General features: G+C 43.2%; 2 protein-coding genes across 5 annotated transcripts in view; one reads left to right on the plus strand and one right to left on the minus strand.

Moving 5' to 3' along the window:
- Nucleotides 1–995: 995 nt before the first annotated feature.
- On the plus strand, nucleotides 996–24,312 carry LOC125742398 (UDP-glucuronosyltransferase 2C1-like). Of its 2 annotated transcripts, none has more exons than XM_049014376.1 (2): nucleotides 996–2,721; nucleotides 22,910–24,312. In XM_049014376.1, exon 1 carries the CDS (start codon nucleotides 1,079–1,081, stop codon nucleotides 2,666–2,668), a length of 1,590 nt encoding a protein of 529 aa, XP_048870333.1. In that variant the 5' UTR covers nucleotides 996–1,078; the 3' UTR covers nucleotides 2,669–2,721; nucleotides 22,910–24,312. The 2 variants fall into 2 exon arrangements, with proteins under 2 accessions (XP_048870333.1, XP_048870332.1); XM_049014375.1 differs by lacking the exon at nucleotides 22,910–24,312 and adding an exon at nucleotides 12,091–12,512.
- LOC125742391 (E3 ubiquitin-protein ligase SMURF1) overlaps nucleotides 2,802–24,533 on the minus strand; it is a 30,463-nt gene continuing 8,731 nt past the window's right edge. Inside the window, exons 2-18 of one of the 3 annotated variants that reach the window (XM_049014365.1) lie at nucleotides 16,244–16,282; nucleotides 14,284–14,392; nucleotides 14,065–14,198; nucleotides 13,353–13,418; nucleotides 13,174–13,249; nucleotides 12,548–12,786; nucleotides 11,806–11,890; nucleotides 11,316–11,462; nucleotides 10,838–11,042; nucleotides 9,493–9,596; nucleotides 9,257–9,371; nucleotides 8,923–9,101; nucleotides 6,699–6,836; nucleotides 6,211–6,331; nucleotides 5,926–6,127; nucleotides 5,341–5,425; nucleotides 2,802–5,141 (exon numbers count right to left, since the gene is read on the minus strand). In XM_049014365.1, coding sequence (XP_048870322.1) covers nucleotides 5,042–5,141; nucleotides 5,341–5,425; nucleotides 5,926–6,127; nucleotides 6,211–6,331; nucleotides 6,699–6,836; nucleotides 8,923–9,101; nucleotides 9,257–9,371; nucleotides 9,493–9,596; nucleotides 10,838–11,042; nucleotides 11,316–11,462; nucleotides 11,806–11,890; nucleotides 12,548–12,786; nucleotides 13,174–13,249; nucleotides 13,353–13,418; nucleotides 14,065–14,198; nucleotides 14,284–14,392; nucleotides 16,244–16,282 — 2,144 coding nt within the window. In that variant the 3' untranslated portion in view covers nucleotides 2,802–5,041. The remainder of the gene's footprint in view (nucleotides 5,142–5,340; nucleotides 5,426–5,925; nucleotides 6,128–6,210; nucleotides 6,332–6,698; nucleotides 6,837–8,922; nucleotides 9,102–9,256; nucleotides 9,372–9,492; nucleotides 9,597–10,837; nucleotides 11,043–11,315; nucleotides 11,463–11,805; nucleotides 11,891–12,547; nucleotides 12,787–13,173; nucleotides 13,250–13,352; nucleotides 13,419–14,064; nucleotides 14,199–14,283; nucleotides 14,393–16,243; nucleotides 16,283–24,533) is intronic. The other 2 variants (XM_049014366.1, XM_049014367.1) reach the window with 2 other exon arrangements.

A 24,533-nucleotide genomic window follows, 5' to 3' on the forward strand; every position in this document is an offset into this window, starting at 1 on the left:
GAAGTAAGGATATTACTGTATGTACCGCAACCTGACCGTAGCGTCCCAATCCTGTCACAAAACACTGCTAAATTATTGAGATCTTCCAGGGGCCAGGCTCAGACACCATGACAGCATATGGACAAACATGAGCAAAGAATCAGCAAAGAAGAAGAGTGGTCAGAAGTTGAGGTTCACCAGTGTAGATAGATATATACTTAACAGGATACTTGCTAAACATAGTACAAGTACAGCCTCAAACCACCACATACTCACTTCTGTGACCCATCGAGGCATATAGGAACACACATGGGGGAAAGTGCAACGGAACATCTAAGAGCAGATCAATTTTGAGGCTGTAACACGGTGTTGGGTCACCACTGCCTTAAACACAGCTTCAACACTTCCTGGAATGCGGTCAGACAGTATGGTGCGCACTACCATGTATGCCCCTAAGGCCTAATTAGTAAGCACAATTTTGCCAAAATGAAGCCTAACCAATGGTTTCTTACATTACATCTGTTTATCTTAGCAATGTCTGTAGGCAAGGTTTCATGTGCTATAACAGAGAAGGTTAGTTAAACTTGAAACTCATTAAAAACTGTTTATTCTAGAACACATCTAGGGTACAGCATGATCATGAGCAAGTTTAACTTCAGCACTTGTCAATCAACCCAAAGGAAAAAACTTAGGAACTAAATAGACTCCGGTTATTCTTGAAAAAACAAAAATCCATTTTAGTGGTTCAGCCCTATCGATGTCATTACTGAACTTGTGCAGAAAGCCAAGGACAACTTGTCAAAATCAACTCTCTGATATATTGCAAACAAACTATGTGATGCAAGTGTTCAAAGGTCTTGCCACAACTTGTTCAGCCAGTTTTTCACTTTATAACATGGGGGGGGGGGGATGCGCTGTCACTCCCCATACAAGAACCATTCATTTGATAAGAACTGCTTAAACATAAACCACGTGGGAGAGGAGGGGAAAAAAAAAACATTTCCTGCTGAAGCACATAAAGTAAACAGCAACCATATGAGACGGTTAAGAAACCTACTCTGGCAGTTGCTACTTGAGACACCCCACATAAAATACAAGGATGGCAAAATGCAGCATTTTATGGATATTCATTTGTTTAGTCCTTTTCACAGATTACAGGCCTGTGTACACCGGGAAGGTGCTCACAGTGCCTGTGGATGGAAGTCACTGGAATACCATGAAGGTTTTGATCCTGGAGCTCATGGCAAGGGGCCACGACATCACTGTGGTCAGATTCTCGAACAATCTGAACATCGACGCCTCGTCTCCAGACTTCAGTGTCCTCACGGTCCAGCTCCCGGAAAATCAAGCAAGGACAAAGGAGGAGAAGAAACAAGTCGCCCAGTCCTGGATATTCCATAATGCCTTCAGCAGACAGAGCTGCTCCAGCGCTAGCGTCTGGCAACTCTTTGTGTCCATTAGAAGAGTAAGTAGCGATTACAGGCTTGCGATTGAGGCCATGTTTGACAATGCCATTTTGATGAGGCAACTCCAAGAGACCAATTTCGACATTGTTCTAGCAGACCCTTTCTTTCCGGGGGGGGTGATGCTGGCACGCTACTTAAACCTGCCCATTGTTTTGTTCGGGAGGTGGATGCCCACTGAAGACATTCACTTAAAAATTGCCCCATCTCCTCTGTCATACGTTCCCGTGCTGAACTCCAGACTCACGGATAGAATGTCCTTCACACAGCGATTGAAAAACGTCATCATGTATGGCTTTGGAAATTTAGTGAACCACATCTTTATCTATTCTAGTTATAATGATCTCTGCTATCGATACCTGAAATCGGACGAAAGCATATACACCCTTTACACACAGGCCGACATTTATCTGATGAAATTCGACTTTGCACTGGAGTTCCTTAAACCAAGCATGCCAAATGCCATCTATATCGGGGGATTCCACATCAGGCCAGCAAAGCCCCTTCCTCCAGACCTCAAGGATTTTATGGATGGTGCAGAAAATGGTGTCATCATCTTCTCTCTGGGCACAATAGCAAGCACTCTGCCTGCAAACGTGGCCACAGAGATTGCAGCTGGTCTGGCTTTGCTTCCACAAAGAGTGGTGTGGCGTTACTCGGGTCCTCTGATTCCTACATTAGGAAAGAATACCAAGCTTCTGAGCTGGATACCCCAGAATGACCTCCTGGGGCACCCTAACGCAAAGGCATTCATCGCACACGGAGGGGAAAACGGCATCTACGAGGCCATCTATCACGGGGTGCCAATTGTGGGCTTCCCACTGTTTGGGGACAATTATGAAAACCTCCTCCGTCTGTCAATAAAAGGGGCAGCCGTCCTTCTCGAGAACCTACACCAGCTGACCAGGCAGGATGTTTATGTTGCTGTTCGCACGGTCATAGAGAACCCGTCCTACAGGGCCAGCATGCAGAAACTGTCGCGGTTACATAGAGACACTCCGATTCCGCCGAGAGATCTGGCGGTATTCTGGACAGAGTACGTAATGCGGAACAAGGGGGCTCAACATCTCCGAGCAGCAGGCAATGACCTGCCATTCTACCAGTACTTTCTTTTGGACGTGATTTCCTTCATCATCCTTATATGCCTTCTACTCTGCTATTCGTCTTGGACTCTGCTGAGATTTATTTGGAATTCATTAAACAGAAAGAAAGTTAAGAGGGACTAACTGACTGCAGTGGAATCTTACGGGTTTAAGGAAGAGGATTCAGATTTACCGTGGTAAGGCATTATTATAACAACTAGATTATTTACAGTACCGAAATGTTCAATGTAAATAAAAGTTATAAACAAAGGAAATGTAGATTTATATTAATTTATTTCAAAATCATATTTACAAAAGAAATATAATTGATGTTCAGCAAATTTAGAGGTTAGACGATTTCCGCAAACACAAAAGCACATAAAAAAAAAACTAGCTACAAGTGCAGATTAATAATGCATTTAACAAACTATATAGGAATGTATTTCCTGAACGCATATTATTACAAAGGCTACATTGAACAGTCCATAGGCACATTCCATTTTAATGTCCACCAAAGTTCAACCTTAATAACAAATCCATCTGCAGAATTAAACGTTTCCAAACAACACCCACTATCATTGTTAGAGGAGTTTTGCAAATACAGAGACAATACAGAGGGGGAAAAAACAATAATGGCATTTTATTTTAACCCAAGGGTTAGTGTATAAATGTCACTTTTTATTGCATATATCACAAACACGAACATCATGGCCTCTGGGCACTAGCTCCATTCATCTTTAAGGATTTCTACGAGCTTCCTTAGTGTATAATAGCAGCAGCTTTTCTTTATTATTATTCAGACATACAGACAATAACTTTCTTTAAAAGTATACAATGGTGATAGCAGCAATATAAAAAAAGAATTACGCAATTAATAAATAATTAGTCCAACATGATGAAGTGGTTGCAGAACATTTAATAATAAAGTTGGCTTATATATACACAGTTATATATAAACCAAGTGCCAAACTCTGAAATTTGACCTAATTTGCTCCCTCCAGTTATAATGAAGTTACAGGGGAACCAGACTATTTAAGAGTTAAAATTTACCACTTTATTCACAATCAAGTGGCTAAAGCACCTTTTTCACAGTATTTCTTTGCCGAGAAAAAAAATGTTACTTGCATGTCTAATGAAATAGCTAAACCGATGAGCTATTACGCTATAAAACCATTCCCTTAACAGGCCTAACAAACAGCAAGCAATACCGATCAACACTTGGCCGATTACGTCTCGAAGCATTCAGGGCATTGTGAAATACTTTTCCTACTGCTCCCCGCACAAAAGAAAAATACAAAAATAAACTATTATATTACAACGACTTCCAGAAAGCGACTGAGGTATGGTTGCCAGTATGGATTTAGAAAGAGCAACAGAATTTTCTATAGTTTGTACACTGTAATCTGACAGTTTTGCATTTTTAACAAACTTTTGGAATCCATATTAGTTCAAGGCTTCATATAGACACACATTGTTTTTCCTTGTAAACATTGAGTTCTTATATCAGAATAGATGCTATTCAGTTTATTATATTCAACTAAGCCAGTGTACCTTGATTCTGCTGTGAATTCCATACAGCATAAAATCACTGCTGCCGCCTTCCTCCAGCGTAGGTGTCATACATGAATATGTCTATAGGAACATTCTTACATGGACTGATCTTGAAATGTAAAAAAGTGTGGATCCCACACTGCCCTGCGTCGATGTCACATCACCTGCCCATTGATAGGGCGCGATCGGTCTTCTCTTTTTCTGTGCTACTCCGTCACATCTGCGGCAGTCTAGGGAGGGCTGCCGCCTTGGCCGAGATTCCCCGTCGATATCTGAAGAATGGCCTGACATGAGAACATCCTTACTGCGATAAAAATACCTTCTTCTTAAAACACATTTTACACGGTAAACCACCAAGGACAAACATCGGGGGGGGGGGGATGCAAAAGTTACAGTGACCTAAAAAACAGGAACATAGGTTCGGAAGCCTGAAACGCACAAAGCCATCCTCTTCCTAAAGGGATCATAGAAAAATATTGCGAGCCGGCACGAAGAACACAATACATGTATTAATCTGTGTTACTGAAGCGTTTAGTGTCAGTGCCACTTTTTACCCAGCATTCCATGCTCTAGACGGGCCTAAACCAATCCGACGAGAAGATACAGCCAAAAGCAGTGGTGGTGAACCTCCCTCTGATACAGAGAGCAGCTGTATGGCAGGGAGGCAGCTCCAGCCTCCAGGGCCAGAAAGATCTGTTCTCCGCAGGTGTAGGCTGCACTCTTCATGGGGGACACGTAGGCTCGGTTGGAAATGCTGAAGACGTGGCCCCCACACCGCACAGACGAGAGGGACTCCTAGTTTGCACACTCAGGCAGCCACACCTCATTGGGTGGTTCTAGTTGGCCTGGGGACGGTGCTTCCAGGCCCAGACCCGTGTGGCCCCCTCTCCAAATCCAGCTGGGTCTAGTAGACAGACCCCTCTTGGCCTCCTCGGTGAAATGGACCAGCGCTCAAGCTGACGTTCCTCACTCCACGGCGAAGCCGCATGTCTCCTCCACCGCCGTCAGGAGCTTCTCGTAGAGCTTCTCGTACGTCTCGTAGGGCGGCATGTCAATGCGGTTAAAGCTGAGGAGGGAAGGGGGGGGGGGGGGGGGGGTTAGGGCTCACGTGCCAAGACCGGCTCCCTTCTCTCCAAGCTGAAACCAGTGATCCCAGAAAAATCCATAGAATTAAATGCCTTTTGGTTCCTTAAAAATTAAAAGCAAATCTAAATATGAAGTCGAGTAATTCCGTTCTTTTTCTCATGTGGAGGGTAAAATCTCACCAGGTGTGAGCTTTCGGCAAGTTGTCCGTGTTGGCATCGATCAGGTGGATGGTAAACAGTCTTGGTCCTGCAGATCCTGCAGAACCTTGCAAACATACATTCTAGTCAACGCTAACATGGCCCCTTTTGAGAAAGGTACACAATTTGGGCAAAAAAAAACAAAAAAAAACAAACAGGAACAGCAGAAGACTTATGCCTTGAAAGCGACAGTGATCCATCAAGCCCGGGCTAAAATAAAACGCTGCGCAGTCATTTTCTGTACAGAGAACTGCCTACTTCCGACATTAATTTTATGATTTCTTGCTAAGTTGGGGAAAAATGGTGCGACTATAAAATGTAAATTTACTATATTTTGGTTTGCAGAAAATATTGGATCACACACACAAAACTAATGCAGGAACACTAAAAATAATCACTCATATGCATTTTGATGGAGTTTGGGAAAACTCACTCGACCTCTATGATTAATCTATGAAGGCCCCCCCAGGCTGCCTGTTCTCCACAGGATGATAAGGACAGTCCCCCCCCCCCCAACCCCCCAGGAGGCGGGGTGCATAATCAGGCCTCAGCTCGTACGGCAGCCACCTTGTAGTGCTTTGAAGCCCTGCAGGGGCACCCTGGTGGAACCCGTTACAAACTGCAGCAGGCGCCCCCTACGCTCCTCGTCGAAGGACTCAACCGCCTGCCAGAACCACTTGACCACGTTGCTGTCGGCCACGCAGTGCTTCAGCCGGGTGTTGGTCTTCCAGTCACTCAGGTCGATTTTGCCCAGGCCGCCGATGATCAGCTGCGGCACGGAGGCAGGTTAGGGACAGCATGCAGACACGGCAGGCCAGCCGCGACACGTACGATGGGATAAACCGGCATTACCTCCAGCTCCTTGTGATCGAACGGCTTTAGCAGATGCTGTGGGATCAACTCATTGAAGCCCTTCTGCAGGGCTAGAAACTGGGCTTCAATGCCTCTCATAAACCGCCAGTTCACATAGAGCCTGTGAAACAGACATAGCAGAGAGGAGCAGGGCTGAAGGGAAGTGAATGAATCCACTCATTTCATAACACAGGCCAACGAAAGCTGGAGAAAGAAAACGGGACCCGCATGTTTCGTGCTTTGAAGGAGGAAGGAAATTCTGAAGTTTCTTCAGATTCGTCCAGCTTATGCTAAAATTATGTAAAGCAACACATGTAACCTGCATTGCAAAACATGTCTGGAACCTATTACATGTATTGTTAGAAGTACAAGGCATTTTTTCCACACATAAATGTCGCAATGGTCTGAGAAAAAGACTAAAGCTGTCACGCCGAAAGCCTTAGCATGCAAAAGTGTCAGGAAGAGAAGTGTCCTTTTGAAATCCTCACCTCACATACTCTTTTTTGTTCTCTTCTGTGACGGGGATGTTTCTACCATTAGGTTTGAGTTCATACTGAAGAAATTTACCGAAAGAATTATGTTCCACGCAAAATGTATGATCCAGGACAGTCGTGATATCATTCTCTCTGTAAGGAACAAAACACATTTTTAGCTTATAAATTATTGCAGACTAACTGCACTCCAAATTTCCATATGCATTTGAAATCATGCTTAAAATTTATGTGCATCCAAATGATTCAGTAGGAACCAAATTTGCAGAGCAGCAGATTCAAACTCAGACATAACTATCCTTAAAAGGTAGTTACTACATCAGTGGTCATTAGCTATACTGTGTTTAAGTCACACAGCAGATTGTTTTGCCTAAAGCGAGGAACAAATTGTATTTTCACACTTGATTTATACAGCTGGAAGCTTCAGGCGATCTGGGGTGATCATCTCGCTCACAGGTTTAACCGGAGTTACCGCTTCTGTAAACACAATCATCTTGATTTAGTCGCTGGACTGGTACATTTTTTTGGACACCGGTGGAGTTGCTCAACATTGTGGCTGCGCAATGAGAGCGAGTCTATGGTGAATAGATCATAATGTAGCTCAGTCACTGAATGTTACAGAAAAATACCTTAGTGATCACGTAAAACAGCATTGCGCAAAAACGTGATGATGCGCAGCCTGGCGCTTAAACCACAGGATACCACACTGCGTTCCTTTGAAAACAGACTTCCCTGTTCCTGGATGCTCATTTATCCACGTTCCGAGCTGTGATTTATTTCCTGTTAAGCTGAACTGCACGTATGTGTATATACCTGCTCACTGTGTCGATTATCTTCAAGCACAAGGGCGTCCTGTTAAACCCCAGAACTCCATTAAATCTGCTGGGAAGCTGGCGTTCCAAAAATCCAGGTGCTCGAACCACTTCAAATTTCATGGAACAAATCTGCTCAAAACTAAAACACTTACACCTCAGAGCATGATAACGATCGCTAGATTGCTGAGAATGCGTGACAGCCTGCATAAACATAGCAGTCACCCCCTCCTTTCTCTCATATTTTTGCTGGCTAAAAGACCCCCAGGAACAAAACTAATACTTCATTACTCTTTTGGTCAATGGAGTGTTTTAAAATAAAAAAAAAGGGGGAGCTGACTTCACTTACACATGAAATATGAACACAATAACGGACCCACTGAAGCATCCAGAACAAATCACTGTAAACGTAAAAGCTCACAAAATATCAACAAAACTATTTTGGAAGGATTTGGGAAAAACAAATTGTCTTAAGAGAAAAGAATGTCTTTTCTTCAAAATCTACTCTCATAACTTACAAACAGTACTGATCCATCTGTCATATTTAAATCATAAAAAGTATGTGGGCTTTTTGCAAATATTGATCGTCTGTTAACAAAATGTCATTGGTCCTCTTTAAAATAGAGAACTTCTCAGTTTCTTACCATTAGAAAGACTACAGACCCAGCCCTGTATTTTGGGCCAGTGCACCACACATAGGAAACAGCAGTTCACAGATTTCTGAAATGTAATTTGTTAAATAATGTGACTAGTAACTGAACCAAATCAGAACACTGTCATCGTGCCTACTTATATTAATTTAATTAGGGGATATATGCAGTGTAGGTAGGAAGCGTAAGGACATTTAGTTTTGGTTTCGCATTTAGCTGCGTACATGTGTATAGTAACTAGTAATTAGCTGGTCAATCACCATTAATATATGGACACTGCTACAGGCTAAAAGGTACTTCAGATAAACTCCAATTCACCTTGAGTGCGTGATTGTGTAGGCTTCTGTGATGTGGTTCCTGTACCAATATAGTTAAAATTTAGTCAGAATTTTTTCAGAATAGAAGGTATTAAAAGGATTGGTGAGAAATACCCTGGCATACATTTGACGAGGGTTTTTAATACTTTATGTAAAGGTTTCCTTGTCAAACCCCTTACAACCGTACCGACGCACCAGCAGCTGCTGGTCCCAGCACGTCTGAGGTATTGTTAAGACTCTCGAGACCGTGCCTAATACTTATACAGTGCCATTGGCCCAGGCGGCAGCCATATGCTGCAGTCGTGCCTGAGTGCATCACTGCTTATATTTCGGCTTTGAAGAGTTCCTAGAAATGACAGTGATAATGAGGCCCGGAGCATCCCGAGGCCTCGACAGAGGAGCTCAGACGCCGGGCGGCTAATCCCAACAAGGCGGAACTTACAGGATCCACACCAGGCTCTTGTGCAGCTCGGGGTCCACCGTCTCCAGGTCACACAGCTGGATGGGCTTCCCCAACAGCTGCTTGTAGAAGGGCAGCGTGAAGCCGCCGTTGATGTAGTGCCCGTGGAACACGGCCAGGCCCATTATCCGACCCACAAAGTGGAAATAAGACAAATGGTCCTACGAGAGACGAGCCCTTTCAGATCCACAGAAAAATTCAAGCGCTTGACTGACATGATTGAAAGAATTGCATAAGGATCATATAATTCCGTCGATTTAAGACCATCTTCTGTCAAGAGGAAATTTTACTTAAGCGGAACAGATTTAATACTTACAGGGTTGATGGAGGAGTCAGGATTTATTTGTAAGGTGTATATGTTATCAGTTGAATACTGGAAGAGTCCGTAGTACGGATTCAGCATCTCATGACAAAGGAGATACAACCACTCCCTAACAAAGCACACAGAATTTATTCTGGTAAGAAGTATGCAATCCATTTGCTTGTGCGACAATAATAATGAACTGAGCAGCGAGTCTTGTCATGTCTTTCAGTTATCTAGATTTGACTTACCTTGCCACACCACCATAATCGAGGCCTTCTTCTCCACGGAATTTTACCATCAAACGCTTCTTCAGATCTTTAGACCTCATCTTCATAATCTGCCTGTAAGACTCCTTAAAAAAGAACAAGACTAATAAGTAAACACTGAAGGTTGTGGGTTCAAACCCCATATCTGGCAGAGTGACCGTGTCACCTGTGAGCAGGGCCCTTAACCCACAGATGCTCTAGGGATACTGGCTGGCTGAATGGTTTCCTCACTTGTACATAGGGTGACTACCAGTATGACTAAAAAGGAGGACACCCTTGTCCAAAAAGGAGGACAAAGGCTGTAAAAAGGAGGACACCCTTGTCCAAATAGGAGGACAAAGGCTTTAAAAAGGAGGACACCCTTGTCCAAATAGGAGGACAAAGGCTTTAAAAAGGAGGACACCCTTGTCCAAAAAGGAGGACAAAGGCTTTAAAAAGGAGGACACCCTTGTCCAAAAAGGAGGACAAAGGCTTTAAAGAGGACACCCTTGTCCAAACAGGAGGACAAAGGCTTTAAAAAGGAGGACACCCTTGTCCAAAAAGTAGGACAAAGGCTTTAAAAAGGAGGACACCCTTGTCCAAAAAGGAGGACAAAGGCTTTAAAAAGGAGGACACCCTTGTCCAAAAAGGAGGACACCTTTTCATAGGACACCTATGAAATGCGATTTGGGGGGGCGGTGTACAAATACTATGGAAGCTGAGAATGGTACATCTATCGCAATATTTATCTTATATATAGAGAGAGAATGGTATAAAAAATATATCGCAACCATGCTCATTCTAGGTTTCCATTAAGTGCTATTGGGGGTTGAATTGAGTGGCGCCAATTGTTGATTGGGAGAAAGGTAGAGGGTGGGAAAGAGGTTGACAAGGGGGCCAAAAGGAGTACACCCAACAGCAGTCTAGATAGAGTGTGGAAAACACTGTACTGCCCAGACAAAATCTGGACAAGTGATCACCCTACGTGTATGTCACTTTTGGATAAAAGAGTCTGCTAGATAGATTAGATAGAAAGATAGATAGATAATTTAGATGGTACTGTGTGTTTATTATTGTACTCCTGTATTGACCATGAGAGAAGGGCTCTACTAGTTCATATAATACCCCTGAGCATCAGTGAGTCTGGTGTTTGAGGTGCAGTACACTGACACCTACTGGGCACAACCAAGACCGCAATTAGCAAAAAAAAAAAAAATGAATAGAGAAGCAACATAGCTTGCAAATGAAGAGGGAAGGAGGGACACTATGAAAGGGTTGTAAAGCAGGTGATGTAAGAAGGTGGAACAACTGGAAGCAGAGAGCACTGGTATGGTTGGTGTTCAGATACCTCGAAGATCTCCTCGCGAGAGACCTCGACGCGGCAGTGGCCGGCCTGGGGCTGCTGCAACGACAGCTCGTGACGCAGCACCTTCAGCTTCTGCACCAGGTCACGCTCACAGCGCACGGGCAGCTCGCCCTCGGGCCCCTCGTCCACGGGGGTCTCCGCCGGCACCGGGAGGGCCTGGCTCGACTCCTTCGCCTGCGAATGTTGACTGGCATGCGAAGCACACGCGAGTCACGCTGGGCTACACGCATTGCACAAGCACACATGCGACAGAAGCAACTAAAAAGGGCACGATAAGGTGAAGTGTCTGATCACATTCACGGTCAACGTTCCAATCAAGATGAAGCTCCTTAATTCTGCACAAACCACTCTGTGTCTCTGACACTACTGATTGCAGGGCCTCAGTGACAGACATCACATAGGCAAGAAGCGGGGGACCAATGCTACCATTTCAACAGGGGCTCTTACAGGCAATAATCACCTCATGATGTGATGCAGCCGGGGGTCTGTGAACTGTGTCGTCCGGTTGTTATGGTCCACAAAATAAATCCTCCCCGACACTGTGCTCCTGACCTCCCAGCCTGGGGGAAGAGGGCCTAAGTCTTCACAGCTCACGCTGTTTAGGTCCCTGAGGGAGAAGCTGGGCTGAAGCTCCAATACAGCACTCTGTGTGTGTGCGTGTGTGTGTGTGTGTGTGTGTGTGTGTGTGTGTGTGTGTGTGTGTGTGTGTGCACGAACACGTGCGCACTCTAGCCCCCTCCGCCTTTCAGACATGGTACTGCACTCCAAGCAGACAAAATAAATGAACCTGAAAGCTTAAATAGTACAACGAAACAGTGGCCAGACTGAATCAAACACCAATGTTTGTAAATTATCTACCTTAACACCGAAGCCAGACGTTTTTGTTTAACACTAAACATAAATGATTAACATCATGGCACACACTTTGGATGGACCGGTCTTTAGCCTACCGTGGTATTCTTGGGTCATGCCAGGTGCTTACGCCAGTCTGCGTATGTAAAAAATAAACCTGCCCTTGCACTGTGGTCCTTTGCTCTGTAGAAAGAGCACAGAAACACAACATCTCAGACAGGAAACTGCTACATGCCACTGTGCCCACAGTCAAGCTAACTGTGCTAACATCTGAGGCCATAAAACACAATCAGCTGCCGGGGGGTGGCTTAGATTTCAGGAGCTCTAGGCCCTGAGAGGGAATGGGGCTTTTGCAGCATCTGACACCTCCATCTGCTCTGCAGGAGGCCCCTTCCCGTCCTGATGTAGGGAGCCCGATGGCCCACCTCACACCTACTTCTCAAGGTTGGGGACCTGAACCAGATCTGAGGAGCTCAACTTCCTCGTGGCACTACAAACTCAAGAAAGCAGGGCAGCGTAAGCAAGCTTCAGTGGCCAGTGGCTTTCCAGCCATTTAAGGGCATGAGGCAACACAGCACTTAAGGAATTAGAATGCTGTTGCTTTCGGTTACCTTGAACTACAAATCTTAAGCGATATGGCACCATAAAACATTGCTATAAAAGGGATGAAATGTAACGTAACTACACAGACTACACAAACACATTACGTTCCAGCTGGCCTTTAGTGCGTGTGAACAGGAATAAACAGTGTCTCTGTAGTGAGAAGAAGCCAACTTAAATGGCTTTAGGCGAGAAGGCAGCCATTTTCCCGAGCAGGGGGCCTCCTCTGTCGACACTCACCGTAGCCCTCGGGCAGCTCTGGTGACTGGTGCCCATGTGGCCGGTTCTGAGGTGTGTGGGCGTGGCCCCTGGCTTCCTGGCTCCTTATACGCTGCACCTGGAGCCGCTGCTCTTGATTGGGCGACTCCTGGAAGTGGCAGACGCCCCCGCCTGCCGCCCCTGTGCTGTCAGTGTAGGGCAGGGGCTCCTCCATGAGGCAGCTGGGGGGTCTTCCTGGCCCAGAGTCTTCATAGACTGGCCTGAAAGACAAGGGGGGGGGCACTCAAGTCACAACACACTTACCACAGCCTAGACTACAAAACCCCCCACCCCTCATCACCCTTGTGTTTTAGAGATAAACATCCAGGGCTGACGCAAGGCACAAGTGATCTAAGCGGCTGCTGAGCGTCCTGTGGCCACCAGGGGGCCCCCCGTCTGATCAGAATGGGAAGGAAGATGACAAATCACAACTAGCTTAATCCTATTTTGCTTAAGGCCCTGGAAAGGGCTGGTGTCAGCCCCGCCCCTCATACACATACATGTCAATCATATTCTGAAGCGAGTAAATAGGAAGCATTTCATCATCAGAACGGGTCACATTTTTTCCTTGTGATGCGAAGGCGGCACATAATCATCTGCACACTCACCCTTCGTTTTCCGAAAGGCCCCGGCAGTCGACGACAGGCCCGCCGCTCCCGATCCGATCCCGGGTCTGTAAACTCACTGCGGGCGCAGAGAGAAGGGCTGCACGTTACAGGCGGCACAAGCGGACGAGAAGGGGCCTCCAAAAGCGGCCCGTGGCGGGGGCCCTCCTCTCTGCCCTTACCTACTATTTGGCCACGCACAGCATCGCTGTCAGTGGGGTTAAGTTTGCATAGATCCAGACGCTGGTCTGCGAGCAGAAAGATTAACGGTTAAACGCGTTTGCGGTTTAAATTGAAACGGGCGTCCTATGCTGTGACAGTTTCCAGGAAGGACTTTGTTTTTCTACCTTACAGTCATTAGAGACAGTGACCCGGTATGAACTACAGACTATTTTTAAACTTGGATCTAAAAAGGGCTGACAGCATACAAAGTGATGTAGTGCCAGTGTTTGCAAGCATTTCCAGCAGGGGTAAATGCCGACCCCCCACACATCCATACTTAAGTGGCATTTTTTGTAGCGTCTGCCATTAGAAACACAAACATAAGTATCGTTTGCATTAAAAAAAAGCATGTAAAGAGCCCCCACCCCACTTTCATTTTTGATGCAAAGCAGTTAACAATCCACCAACCATCTCCCCCATGCCCACTTGGACAAGAAACGGAAATTAACCCATGTAAAAATCAGTCCAAATTCTGAACAAAATAAGCAGAAAACTTCCTAAAAGAGCTTTATAGGAGCTAGGTTCCATTCACGTTCATCTCTTCAAAATACAAATGTTGCCTTAAATGCAGATTTCATGCAAGCTTGTATAAACAGGTAGGCTGACTGCAGTGATGGCGACAAGTTTGGCTTGGTTGCCATTGTAGTGACTATAGGAGACGGATGCACGTACAGCCAGTATCCTTCAGCCTGCTGATGGCGTTGGACAGCAGCTTGACACAGCCCAGGAAGCCGGCTCCCTGCTTCTTGTGGATTTTCCTGTGATTCCACACGCTGATAGTTATGGAGTCGCTCTTCCCAACATATCTGGAAACGGAGAAGGAGAAGGAAACGTGTGGCCGAGCAGCTCCTAGCTGGGACCGCATGTGATGCAGCGTGGGGAACCACTCACAGGTCATAATACTGGTTCCACTTGGGATCCAAAGTGCTCTTCACCGTATCCGTAGAATGGCACTGTCCCGATCCATCAACTACGACCTTGGCAAAAGGGTCCGGTAGACCTATGGGGTGAAACACATAATGGAAGGCAACTCTGAAAACTGAAGTGTCTAAACATCTGCTCGGAATATAGAGAACAGACCACAGATGCCCTGAAGAGACGAAAGAAAAAAGAAGGCAAGTTGATAGCGAAGCTGTGGTTAACAATTAAATTATTGGATAAATTATGGGATATATTTCATTAAAGGACAAAAGTAGATGGGTGTGTGTTCTCTGATTTTGAGATACCTAATCGGGTTTTAGGTCTGGAATATGGATTTTTTTTTTAAGTAGGCAGTGGGAATCTCATGACACCATTGTGCTGGAGAACTCATCCTTACTGGTTTTAAGCTTGCATCCATACTCTTGTCCACTAAATGACCGAGTGTGAAAGAGCACAGTGCTGGGAAGGCACTTCTGCTCCAAAATGGTCAGCTCAGTTGCAGAGATTGCTGTGGCCTTGTTTTTTAAAATCTAGACCACAGAACATTACAGGACTATATGTGGCTAGTAGACTGCAAGCTTGAGTCAGAGTTCATTTATCGTTTCTATGTGATGAGAGTGGAGACTGTCTCAGCTGTTGTTTTAAGACTGGAAGGACCTTGTGCCAGGATTCCAGCTACAAAAAATTGTCACTCTTATTGCTGACCGTCCCTGATTTTGAGAGGTGGTGTGTTAACAGTATTACTTTCTGAATTATTTTGACCAGTATTATAAGATCTTTAAGTAAACCACAAATTGCATTAAGAGAATCTGACTAATACAATGAGCCAACACACCACTAAATGAAAACCACTGAATTAATCAGATCCATAAATAGGGTAAATGAAATAGGAGAAATTAGGTTTATTTCCATGTTTGTGGGGTTCATGTTTTTTTTTTTGTTTTTTTTTTTTTTTAAAAAGAGCATGTATAATTTTCAATGACATGGTCTGTTCTTCAGAATGCAGGTTTGTGGAAATGAAAATGTGTCAATGAGCCAAGTGAAATATGAAATTTGCCCAAGCTGCTGACGCTTGTGAAGTTATACAGAGTTTACCAAAGCCTCTCCAAGGACTCTGGCCTGCATCAGTCCAAGGGCAGGTAGTTTACAAGCAAATGAGAACGAAGGGAAGAAAAACACTATTGCTTCCAATAAATATCACCCCAAGAGTCAAAAAATAATACTCCAGGACAGTGTTTCTCAATCTGGTCCTTGGGGACCCATCGACAGCCCATGTTTTTGCTAGGGGGCTGGGGGAAGCAAACATTTGGACCGACTGTGGGTCCAGAGGAGCAGATTGGGAAACACTGGTCTTTGGAGGTAATAATCAAGCCCAGTGTAAGAGCTGCAGGTCTACAAGCTTCTATGGCAATCTCGGTGCCGACTGCTATGAGTAGCTCATGATTAAAAGGTTTTAGAGTTGGGGAGACTGCATGTCAGGATTTCACTTCAGCTGAAATGCTGTGGAATGACCCAAACTGAGCAATACATGGAAAAGCCAGTTAGGTTTCAACAAGACTGGGTAGTGTACAGGAGTGTTCCTCAAACCAGTACTCAGGGACCTCCAGGCAGTCCATGTTTTGCTCTTTCCCAGAGTTGGGAGGGAGCAAAAACCTGGACTGTCTGGGGGTCCCCAAATGCAATGGAAGATGCATGGAGGTGTCACATGAAATTTGTCATACCGACCCCCCCTCCCCTAAAAAAAAATTTTAAAAAATCATAAAAAAAATGTTATTTCTTTATTCAAATTCTCTTTGTGCCCAATTTCAAGTTAGCATAACGCAGGAACATGGGAAATTCTGTTCTGTGCATGAAAGGAGAACCCTGACAGGCAGAAGGCTTCCCACACCGAGCAGCAGCAGAGCACCAAAATAGTAAAGCATTTACTTACGAAAGAAGTCCTTCTTTACCAGGTTCTTGGCACATAATACTAAAAGGAAATAAGAAAACGGTTAGAGGCACTGTGATGCACACATGGCTGGATGTCCAGTAGCAGTTTCTGCATAAAAACATCCAGCAAAAACCTGAGGCAATGAGGTAGTTTCAGGACATTTTGGCTGAGTGATGAGTCTGCATGTCATCTTTGCATGTTCTACCACTGTTAACTGACGACCTTCATTTATCTGATCATTTTTTTTTTATCGTCGACTTTAAAGAAAATGTGCTACACACTGGTCTTCAAACAAATCATATAACAGTAGCATACATTAATAAAAATGTAACAGCCTGACATTCGTGGGCATTGCATATCAGTGTCTACTGTTGCAGTCAGACATGCAGATTGTCTCTGGATAAAGTGAAGGCGGAAGTTTCTACAAGCTAAACTAAGCAGCAGATACTTCTGTTCCAACACAGCACAATGGAAAACAAGGCTGGGGAAACAGAGCATTTAAGTAGTATGTAAAATGTGCAACAGTGTATGTAAAGTTATCCTTTTATTTGGGCTTTTTTTAACCCTAATTAGGTGAGGCGGACACCAAGTGTTTACCAGAAATCATATCCCTAAATGCGGAACTGAGATTACCAATGTAAAAAGATAAACAGCAACTATTCTGACTAGATGAGCCTGGTTTTCCAATGGCTAAAAAACAAAAATGTTAATTGCTCTCCTTTAGTGTTCAAAGGTACAAAATGTAACTGCACCTACATTACAAATATTATACGAGCGTACCATATCTCCTGATGAATTTAGGGGGAAAAAAAAACAGTATTCCGCCTGTTAATTAAGGAACTTTTGGTTATCATGTTCTTTACAGAGTGAAATCCTGAAGAGAGGCATTGTCTAAAGTCCTAGTTTACACAGTGTAACCTACTTTAGGCTGACTGAGCAGCAGCCCCCCCCAGGGAAATACGGCAATCTCTGGCGGCCCCAAGGCTGCACATGGTCACTTCCTGTCTGCCGTTCAGCCGCTAGCTGTGGTATGTGTGGTATGTCTCATAAGCTCCCCCCCCAGCTGTGGATCGCTGAGGCAACCGGGGCCATGTCCTGGTCTATCGAAGATGAGCTGGACAAACTAGTCGGCAGCAGGTTTAACGACCCTAAAGTCACAGTCCTTGTAATCTTGGTGAAGGACCACGTTACACCTACTGTTCAGAAATGTAGAGACGTAAGAGGGTTGTGCCTCTGTAAAAATGAAAGCTAAGGCAGTAATGTGACATTTGGTGTTTTATGACTTGAAGGGTACCAGATGACAAAGCTGCATCCTAAAACATGCGCCACCAAAAAAGAACACGAGTGAATGAAACTGAAGCATAAAGAAAGCGCAGATTTTGAAATTTAAAAATGTGTGAGGCACACACACCCCCACAGAACAAATCATGGGCCGCCACCTGTCCGCTAAACGAGTAATGAATCGGATTCCAGCGTAAGCTGGAAAATTAGGGAGGCATCTGACAATTTGGACACCTGCATAAACACTTCATAACGAGGATAAAATAAATGACATATTAATGCAGAACCTCATCCTGCACCATTTCCTCTATGGTTTCACTGATACAGGCTACAGGTGGTGACTGCTTTCTTACTATTAATAGGGGAGTTATTCAACTCAGTGGTTCACAAAGCTAAATTAACAGTTACATTTTAACAATCATTTTATATAAAACACCCTTTTTGAGTGCACCAACTATACAACCATGTAATATCTAGAGGACAAATACAAATACAAAAACCTTACCAAAAGACATTAACCTATAAAACAAATATGTGAAAGAAATACATACAAAAGTAATAGTACCCAACAGAATTTTCATGACCGCTAAACCAAAACAGATATAGAACATATGGAAAATCGCCACATGCTTAAAAAATTCAGCTGCAATTACAGTCAGACACTGAAACATATTATACCAGATGGATTTCACCTTTATTTTAACGTTGTATCAGACAACATTTAGGTCAGAACCAAAAAAAAACAACACATTCAGAAAACTCATTAAAAGTAAGATTTCCGTTGGATAAATGTGCACACCCTCAGTAACAGTCATCATTTCAGATACGACCGAAGGCTTAACACATGCCAAGAAGCTAATTAGCCTCCACCTGCGCTCCATTGTAATGATCACAATTTGTCCAGAAAAACGGCAGCTGTTAATAGCTTGATTTACTGGGTGGGGCTTCTCACAGTACAGAATTACACTGAGCCACAAGAACGACGCAGTCACCTTACTTAGATTACACTGCCACACCATTCTGGAGAAGAGAATGAGGAAACAATCCGATGGTCATTTTGAAGGCCTTTGTGTCAACAAATCATAAAGTTGTGTGAGACGATCAACTCCACACAAATCTAGGCTCTACGAAATGGTTCCAGAGAAAACGTTTTTATTTAAGAAGAGGGTCCACGTGGAGGCTTGTTTAAAGTATGCAAAACATCCTGGGATTTCTGAAACCATGTGGGAAACAGAGGTCTCATGAAAGCAAGATGATAATATTTTACATTAATGACAAGAAGATGGTGAAACCCGATAACTGTGCATAACTGGAGGCACAGAATTCTTACAGTAAAGCCAGACTGCAGCAGTATCCTTTCCCCTTCATTAGGCACTGAAATGCTTGTTAGGATGCAAGAGAGGCTTGATTGTGGCAAAAAAAGGCAAAAAGGTGGAGGTAAAAGTCAATGAAAAGGTATAGGCAGTTCATTCAGAGCCCTGATCCCCAAATACAACCTTCAGTTTATCAGAGGTGGATAGTTCAGGTTCAGAAAGTAAAAATACCGACCAAGATTTTGTTTCAACCAACCAGTTGCGCATAAAGGGTCACAGTCGCAGAGAACTGAACTGGTTGGTTGAAACAAAGTCTTGGTCTGGATTTTTTCTTTTTGGACCTGAACTACCCACCTCTGCAGTTTACCAAGTCTCCCAGAAATCTAAGACATGGTTTTGGTGTATGCTAGCATAACATTTCAGGCATGAGCTTCTAACAAGTGCTAACTGAGTGCTGTGCATGTCTACCAAATGTATATTTTCTATGTTCCCCTCCATGTATTTTCAGAAGTGTGCAGCATGTGTTTACTCGCTTGGAAGGTGGGTGCTCCCAATGTAAATAAAAGGTAGAAAAATCCAATTCCTATGCAATAGGCAACCTCCCATCCAAGCTGCATCCCTCCCACACCCCTGCACTTGATAGGTGTGCGGAAAATGGAAAACTGGATTTATTTTGAACATCTCTGAACATGCAACAAAGACCATATTCAGCCCATCCATGACAAAAGCATTGTGCAAAATTATAACAGCCCTAAAGGTCTAGTCATGTAATTCTAGGCCTTCACATCTAAATTCAATTGAATTTCTTTTTATCTAGCACCTTTCACAACAGTCGTCCCAAAGTGCTTTACATGGCCATCTTGTGATACATTAAACATCATTACAGAGAGTTATACAGAATGGGAAAAAGGAAGGAAAGAAATTAAAGAAAGCCAGAAGACAACGGAGGAGAAGAACCAAAAACTCCAAAACAAGGAAACGTATACTTCCAAAAAGGTTTCCAAGGTACCTAGGTGTCTGAGAATGGTCTTCAGAGAATAATCTATAGGTAGAGATTCCTTATCTTAATTGGTTCAATTTTAAGTCAGCCGTGGTTAGAAAGTACCGAACCCATTTTGAAATTTATTTATAATATTATATATATATAGAGAGTTTTTTCCTATATAGACAAACCTATGATAAACTTAATAATGAAACAGAACTAATAATGACATAGAACATTTATATTAAAGGGTTACCTTAGATGCTGTGGCAATCGATCTGATAGCCAAGATGGCTACTAAGTGACTGATGGCATCCATACAGATTGGATACACTGGACAAAAGGATGATTCACGTCCCTGGCGGTGCGAGAATATCATTTTACTCAGGAACAGCGCTCAAATTAACACTTATGAATTATTTCGGGAATTTTCCATAAATATTTTTGGCAAATGAAACCGCAAAAAGCAAATCTGTGAATAGGGGGGGGGGGGCACTCTATGCGATTAGAACCAAGAACATACTGAGAAATACCACTACTTATAAGCAAATTATTTAAAAGGATCTTAAAATCCCGCTTTTCTTAAGGCTCTAAGCACACACAGAAACCTGTTCGCCGAGACAGAGGACCAAAGCGGGGGTGGTGTTCATTCACAAGCCATATCGAGCGCTGGCGGCCCTTGGGAACGATCCTAGCAACGTCTTCTGACTAAAGCTACTGGCCGCGTGCCAGACCGAGCTCGTTATGGATTGATCGCCGATTGTCACTGGCAGTGTGGAACGTTATGGAGAACGCCTTTGGTTTAAACATTACCTCAATGCCAAGCCCGTGCAGAGCTATTTTCACTAACTGCCACAAATTCCCATGATACAAGTACTATAATTATTTGTGGAATATATCCGTTGCAAGCGTCTAGCCCTGAAACACTTGCACCGTGATCAAACTACACTTGAGAGGGTATTTCCCCCCCCAAATGGAATGAGTGCTGAGAGTCCAGTTCAGCTCAGCTCTCTTACATCACAGCTCGCTGTCTAAAGACAGGAAGGAGGTCGAGGGAGCTTCAAGGCTGTGGTTCCACTGGAGTCAGCGGGACCGCAAAGATACAAGGGTCCGCTACGTTCCATGCTGCATTCACAGTCCGTCTGTTCTTCAAGGCCAGCCATGTGCCGTTGACTCACTCCAAAGGGAAGTATGGTCACTATGGAATAGGTGAAGTTACCGTTCCTGGTCTTGTGAGTGCTAGTTCATACTGCATGACTCATTTCTGACCACAGTAATGCAAAGCAGAGTTCCAGGGGCATTTGGCAGGACAAAGTACAATCTGTACTTTTCACAGAAAACTATATTACTGACCTTGTAACTGAGCAATACTGAAGTCATTTAACCTAGAAGAGAGACTTTCAGTGGAAATAAATGATGGTTTCATGCCCTGCTGTCTACATCTCCACTGTTCTTTATCTGACCTTCTGACAGGAACAGCAGAGAATGATAAGACACCATTTCCTGTAGTGCCAAGTGTTGAATTACAGCAGCAAGAAATGCACATAAGGTGCACAGCCCTGCTGTTGTTACTAATTACACTGCAGTGTTTTAGGATACATTTGTGAAACCTAAGGAACGCAACCCCCCCAAACGATAAATTTCCCAGAGCCACCAACCTTCAGAAACAAAGACAACTCTGTTTACAATGTATACAGACAACTTAAAATAAAAGGGATGTCTGTTCGTTCAGCCTCAGGGTAAAAATTAGCTGACCATTCTGTAGCTCTACAAAAAAAAAAAAAAAAAAAGAAAATACAAATCGATTAGGGGAAAGCCGACTGACATTTCCAAAAGGCAGATACACAGGAAGCCAATGAGCATGTATCCAAACGGGCAGCGCAGTGATGGATCCACAGGAAATCTGCTCAAATTATCAGTCAGGGGTGGCAGATCTACCTCTTAAAGCCAAGACAATGAAGAAGTGTTAAAGACTCACTTTGGCCAAAACGTTTTTAAGAGTGAGCAGGTGACCAGTGACCAGGCCTTTTCATTAACACGTGAACACTCACATGTGAACACTCAAATAAAATGCTATGGGGGTATTTATTATTAAGAAGAGAGATACTTCCCAAGCCTTAAAATATCACTATTATTTTGCAATCATAACCCAAATTTTGCAAACCCATTTTGCACCTGGTACATTGTTTTGCAATTTTATTTATTCTTTATCACTTAAATGCTTAATTTATTACTGATTTTCCTTCAAATATTTATTACTTACATTATACTTTGTTGTACTTATTTCTAGTTATTTTGTTTGTTGTATTTCTTTGTGCTATTGAACAAAGAAATTTCCCCCCCAAAAAGTTCCACCTAATATACTCAATATTGTATTATCTATCAGCTTTGTCAATGGCATGTTCCATTATTCAAGATTTAAATTCAGATTTAAGGAACGCAAAAGTACCAGGAATTTCAGGAGGGAACTTATCCTATATTTGTACTTACACTTGCAGCACCAAACAGAGCACACACCACCAAACAGAGCACACACCACCAAACAGAGCACACACCACCAAACAGAGCACACACCACCAAACAGAGCACACACCACCAAACAGAGCACACACCACCAAAAACAGTCACACCGCCTCCAGTTCAATGAACAGGAAAGGTCATCAGTCTGTTATTCAGACACCTGATTCTGAGGCTCTCACCCCCAAAGCTCATCTTCTAGCCCAGAGCCTTGATTGTCAACTTCCTGAAGGGTTGGCTGTAATACATCAAACTCCCCCCTGCCATAAAAGTTATGTAATGCTTTCAAAAAAGTTGAAAAACTTGAAAAACCAAAGGTACTGGTACACCTGACTGAAATAGAATAAGGTGTAAATAAAGCAACTTGGCTTAATTGCTTGATTAATTCTAATTATAGTGCAAAATTATATATTTTTTTTTCTGATGAGAACATAAGTAGGTACAGAAATTGGATGGATGGATGGGAACATAACATTCTAAACAAGAATATTTAAAAACAGAAATGCTTCCATTTCTTAGTTTTTATATGCCTTTCTATCTCCACTAATACTAATTCAGTTTTCTCCTCAAAAGGCATTTTGTCAGACAGATGCTGAAATACCAAGACAATGTCACTTCTCTGAAAGGACTGGAATCACGATCAGAAGAAGCTGACCCCTATGAATGTTTGATGAACATCAATTTTTCAGAGACAGCAAATACAGAAACAGATAACAATTAAAACCTTAAACAACTTGAAGAGTTTCTTCTCATCCTGGGCAAATGGGGCCACATGGAGACACCAAAGAACCCGACAGTCACACTGGAAGAAACCTATAAAGGACGTGGGAACGCTGATGTCCACTACCCACAATGCCCCTTCTGCTCAGTGGCGCACTGTACATTTAATCTAGTGGCCAACCTCGCCAGCTGTTCAGATGTTTTTCATACAGGTATACAAGGTCAAAGGATGTGACTCATCAAATGAGCCTTTACAAGCCTGCAGCACTACTCTCTCATTTCAAAATGTCACCTGTCAAGGTTATGCATTGCTGTGTCTGGGTGGAAAACACTATTTCTGATGTATCATTTATGAGACCCTATACATCCCAAAGCCCGCATAGCACTTTTCCCACTGCTACCAACCACATTGTGGGCAGAATATTTCCATCCACACTTGACTGTTTAACAGAAATAAAATCAATTTTTCATTGCTACTCCTTGGTGGGAAACGGCACGACCTGAACAAATTTTATTTGGTTTTATGAAAAGGAATAAGTTGCCATGGAGAAGTGGATGGACATTTTTCTCACATCCCAAGCAACTAGAGCTTGATGTTCAAATACTTCCTAGAACAGCAACAAGTGGATCGGCTATGCAATCCTCTGTGACAATTCGCAGATTTTAAGTTATTTTTCTCCTGTATAAAAACCTTAACATGGATAATTTTTATTAAATGACACAAATGAAAAATAGGAGTAATCTCAGTCCCTTCAAACAACATATACCGAAAATAAGTAAGGGTTAATGCATAACAAGGTGTGCGCTGCACATTTTTAAACACATAACTGCAGAGATGAAGACCCACCTGACACAGTGTATATTGCATTAAACCACTTATATCACAGTCACTACACATTCGGCATACGTTTGAACCTAAACACCATATTTTCATGTTTAAGCCGAAAACACATTCATTAGTAGAACTATTTTCTGACACCAAAGATTAAACATTTTCATTTAGATTCCTTTCATTTGAAATTGTGTTCTATGCCTGAAATCTTCAATAAAGTTTGTTAAAATTAAAGATTATAATAACGCCTTGAATTACTACTGTGATTGACCTGGCTGGCACTATGCGCATAGGTATAGAAAAGTAATCACCGCCCTTCTGGCCAATCAGATTTGAGAATTCAACAGTGCTTTGGAATAAAATACACAGTATACGAGTTAGTAAATAAGAGATGAATAATAAAAAAAATGATCCACTGTCAAAAGGCTGTTTGGGCTTTTTTTTGGAAGGGGGGTTATACGTGGGTATGAAGGAGACTCCTGTGACCAGTACTGTCCCTTTTCAGTCTAGTTATCCCTTATTCACAAGCAGGCATATTAAATTCTTCTATCTTGGCTCCAGTGAACCAGAGCTGACCACAAGGTCCACCTCAATCCTTTAACACATTATTCCTTTGTCACGAAGTTCCAAGTTTAGTCTATTTAT

Source organism: Brienomyrus brachyistius, chromosome 5 (assembly GCF_023856365.1).
Source record: "Brienomyrus brachyistius isolate T26 chromosome 5, BBRACH_0.4, whole genome shotgun sequence".
NCBI lineage: Eukaryota > Metazoa > Chordata > Actinopteri > Osteoglossiformes > Mormyridae > Brienomyrus > Brienomyrus brachyistius.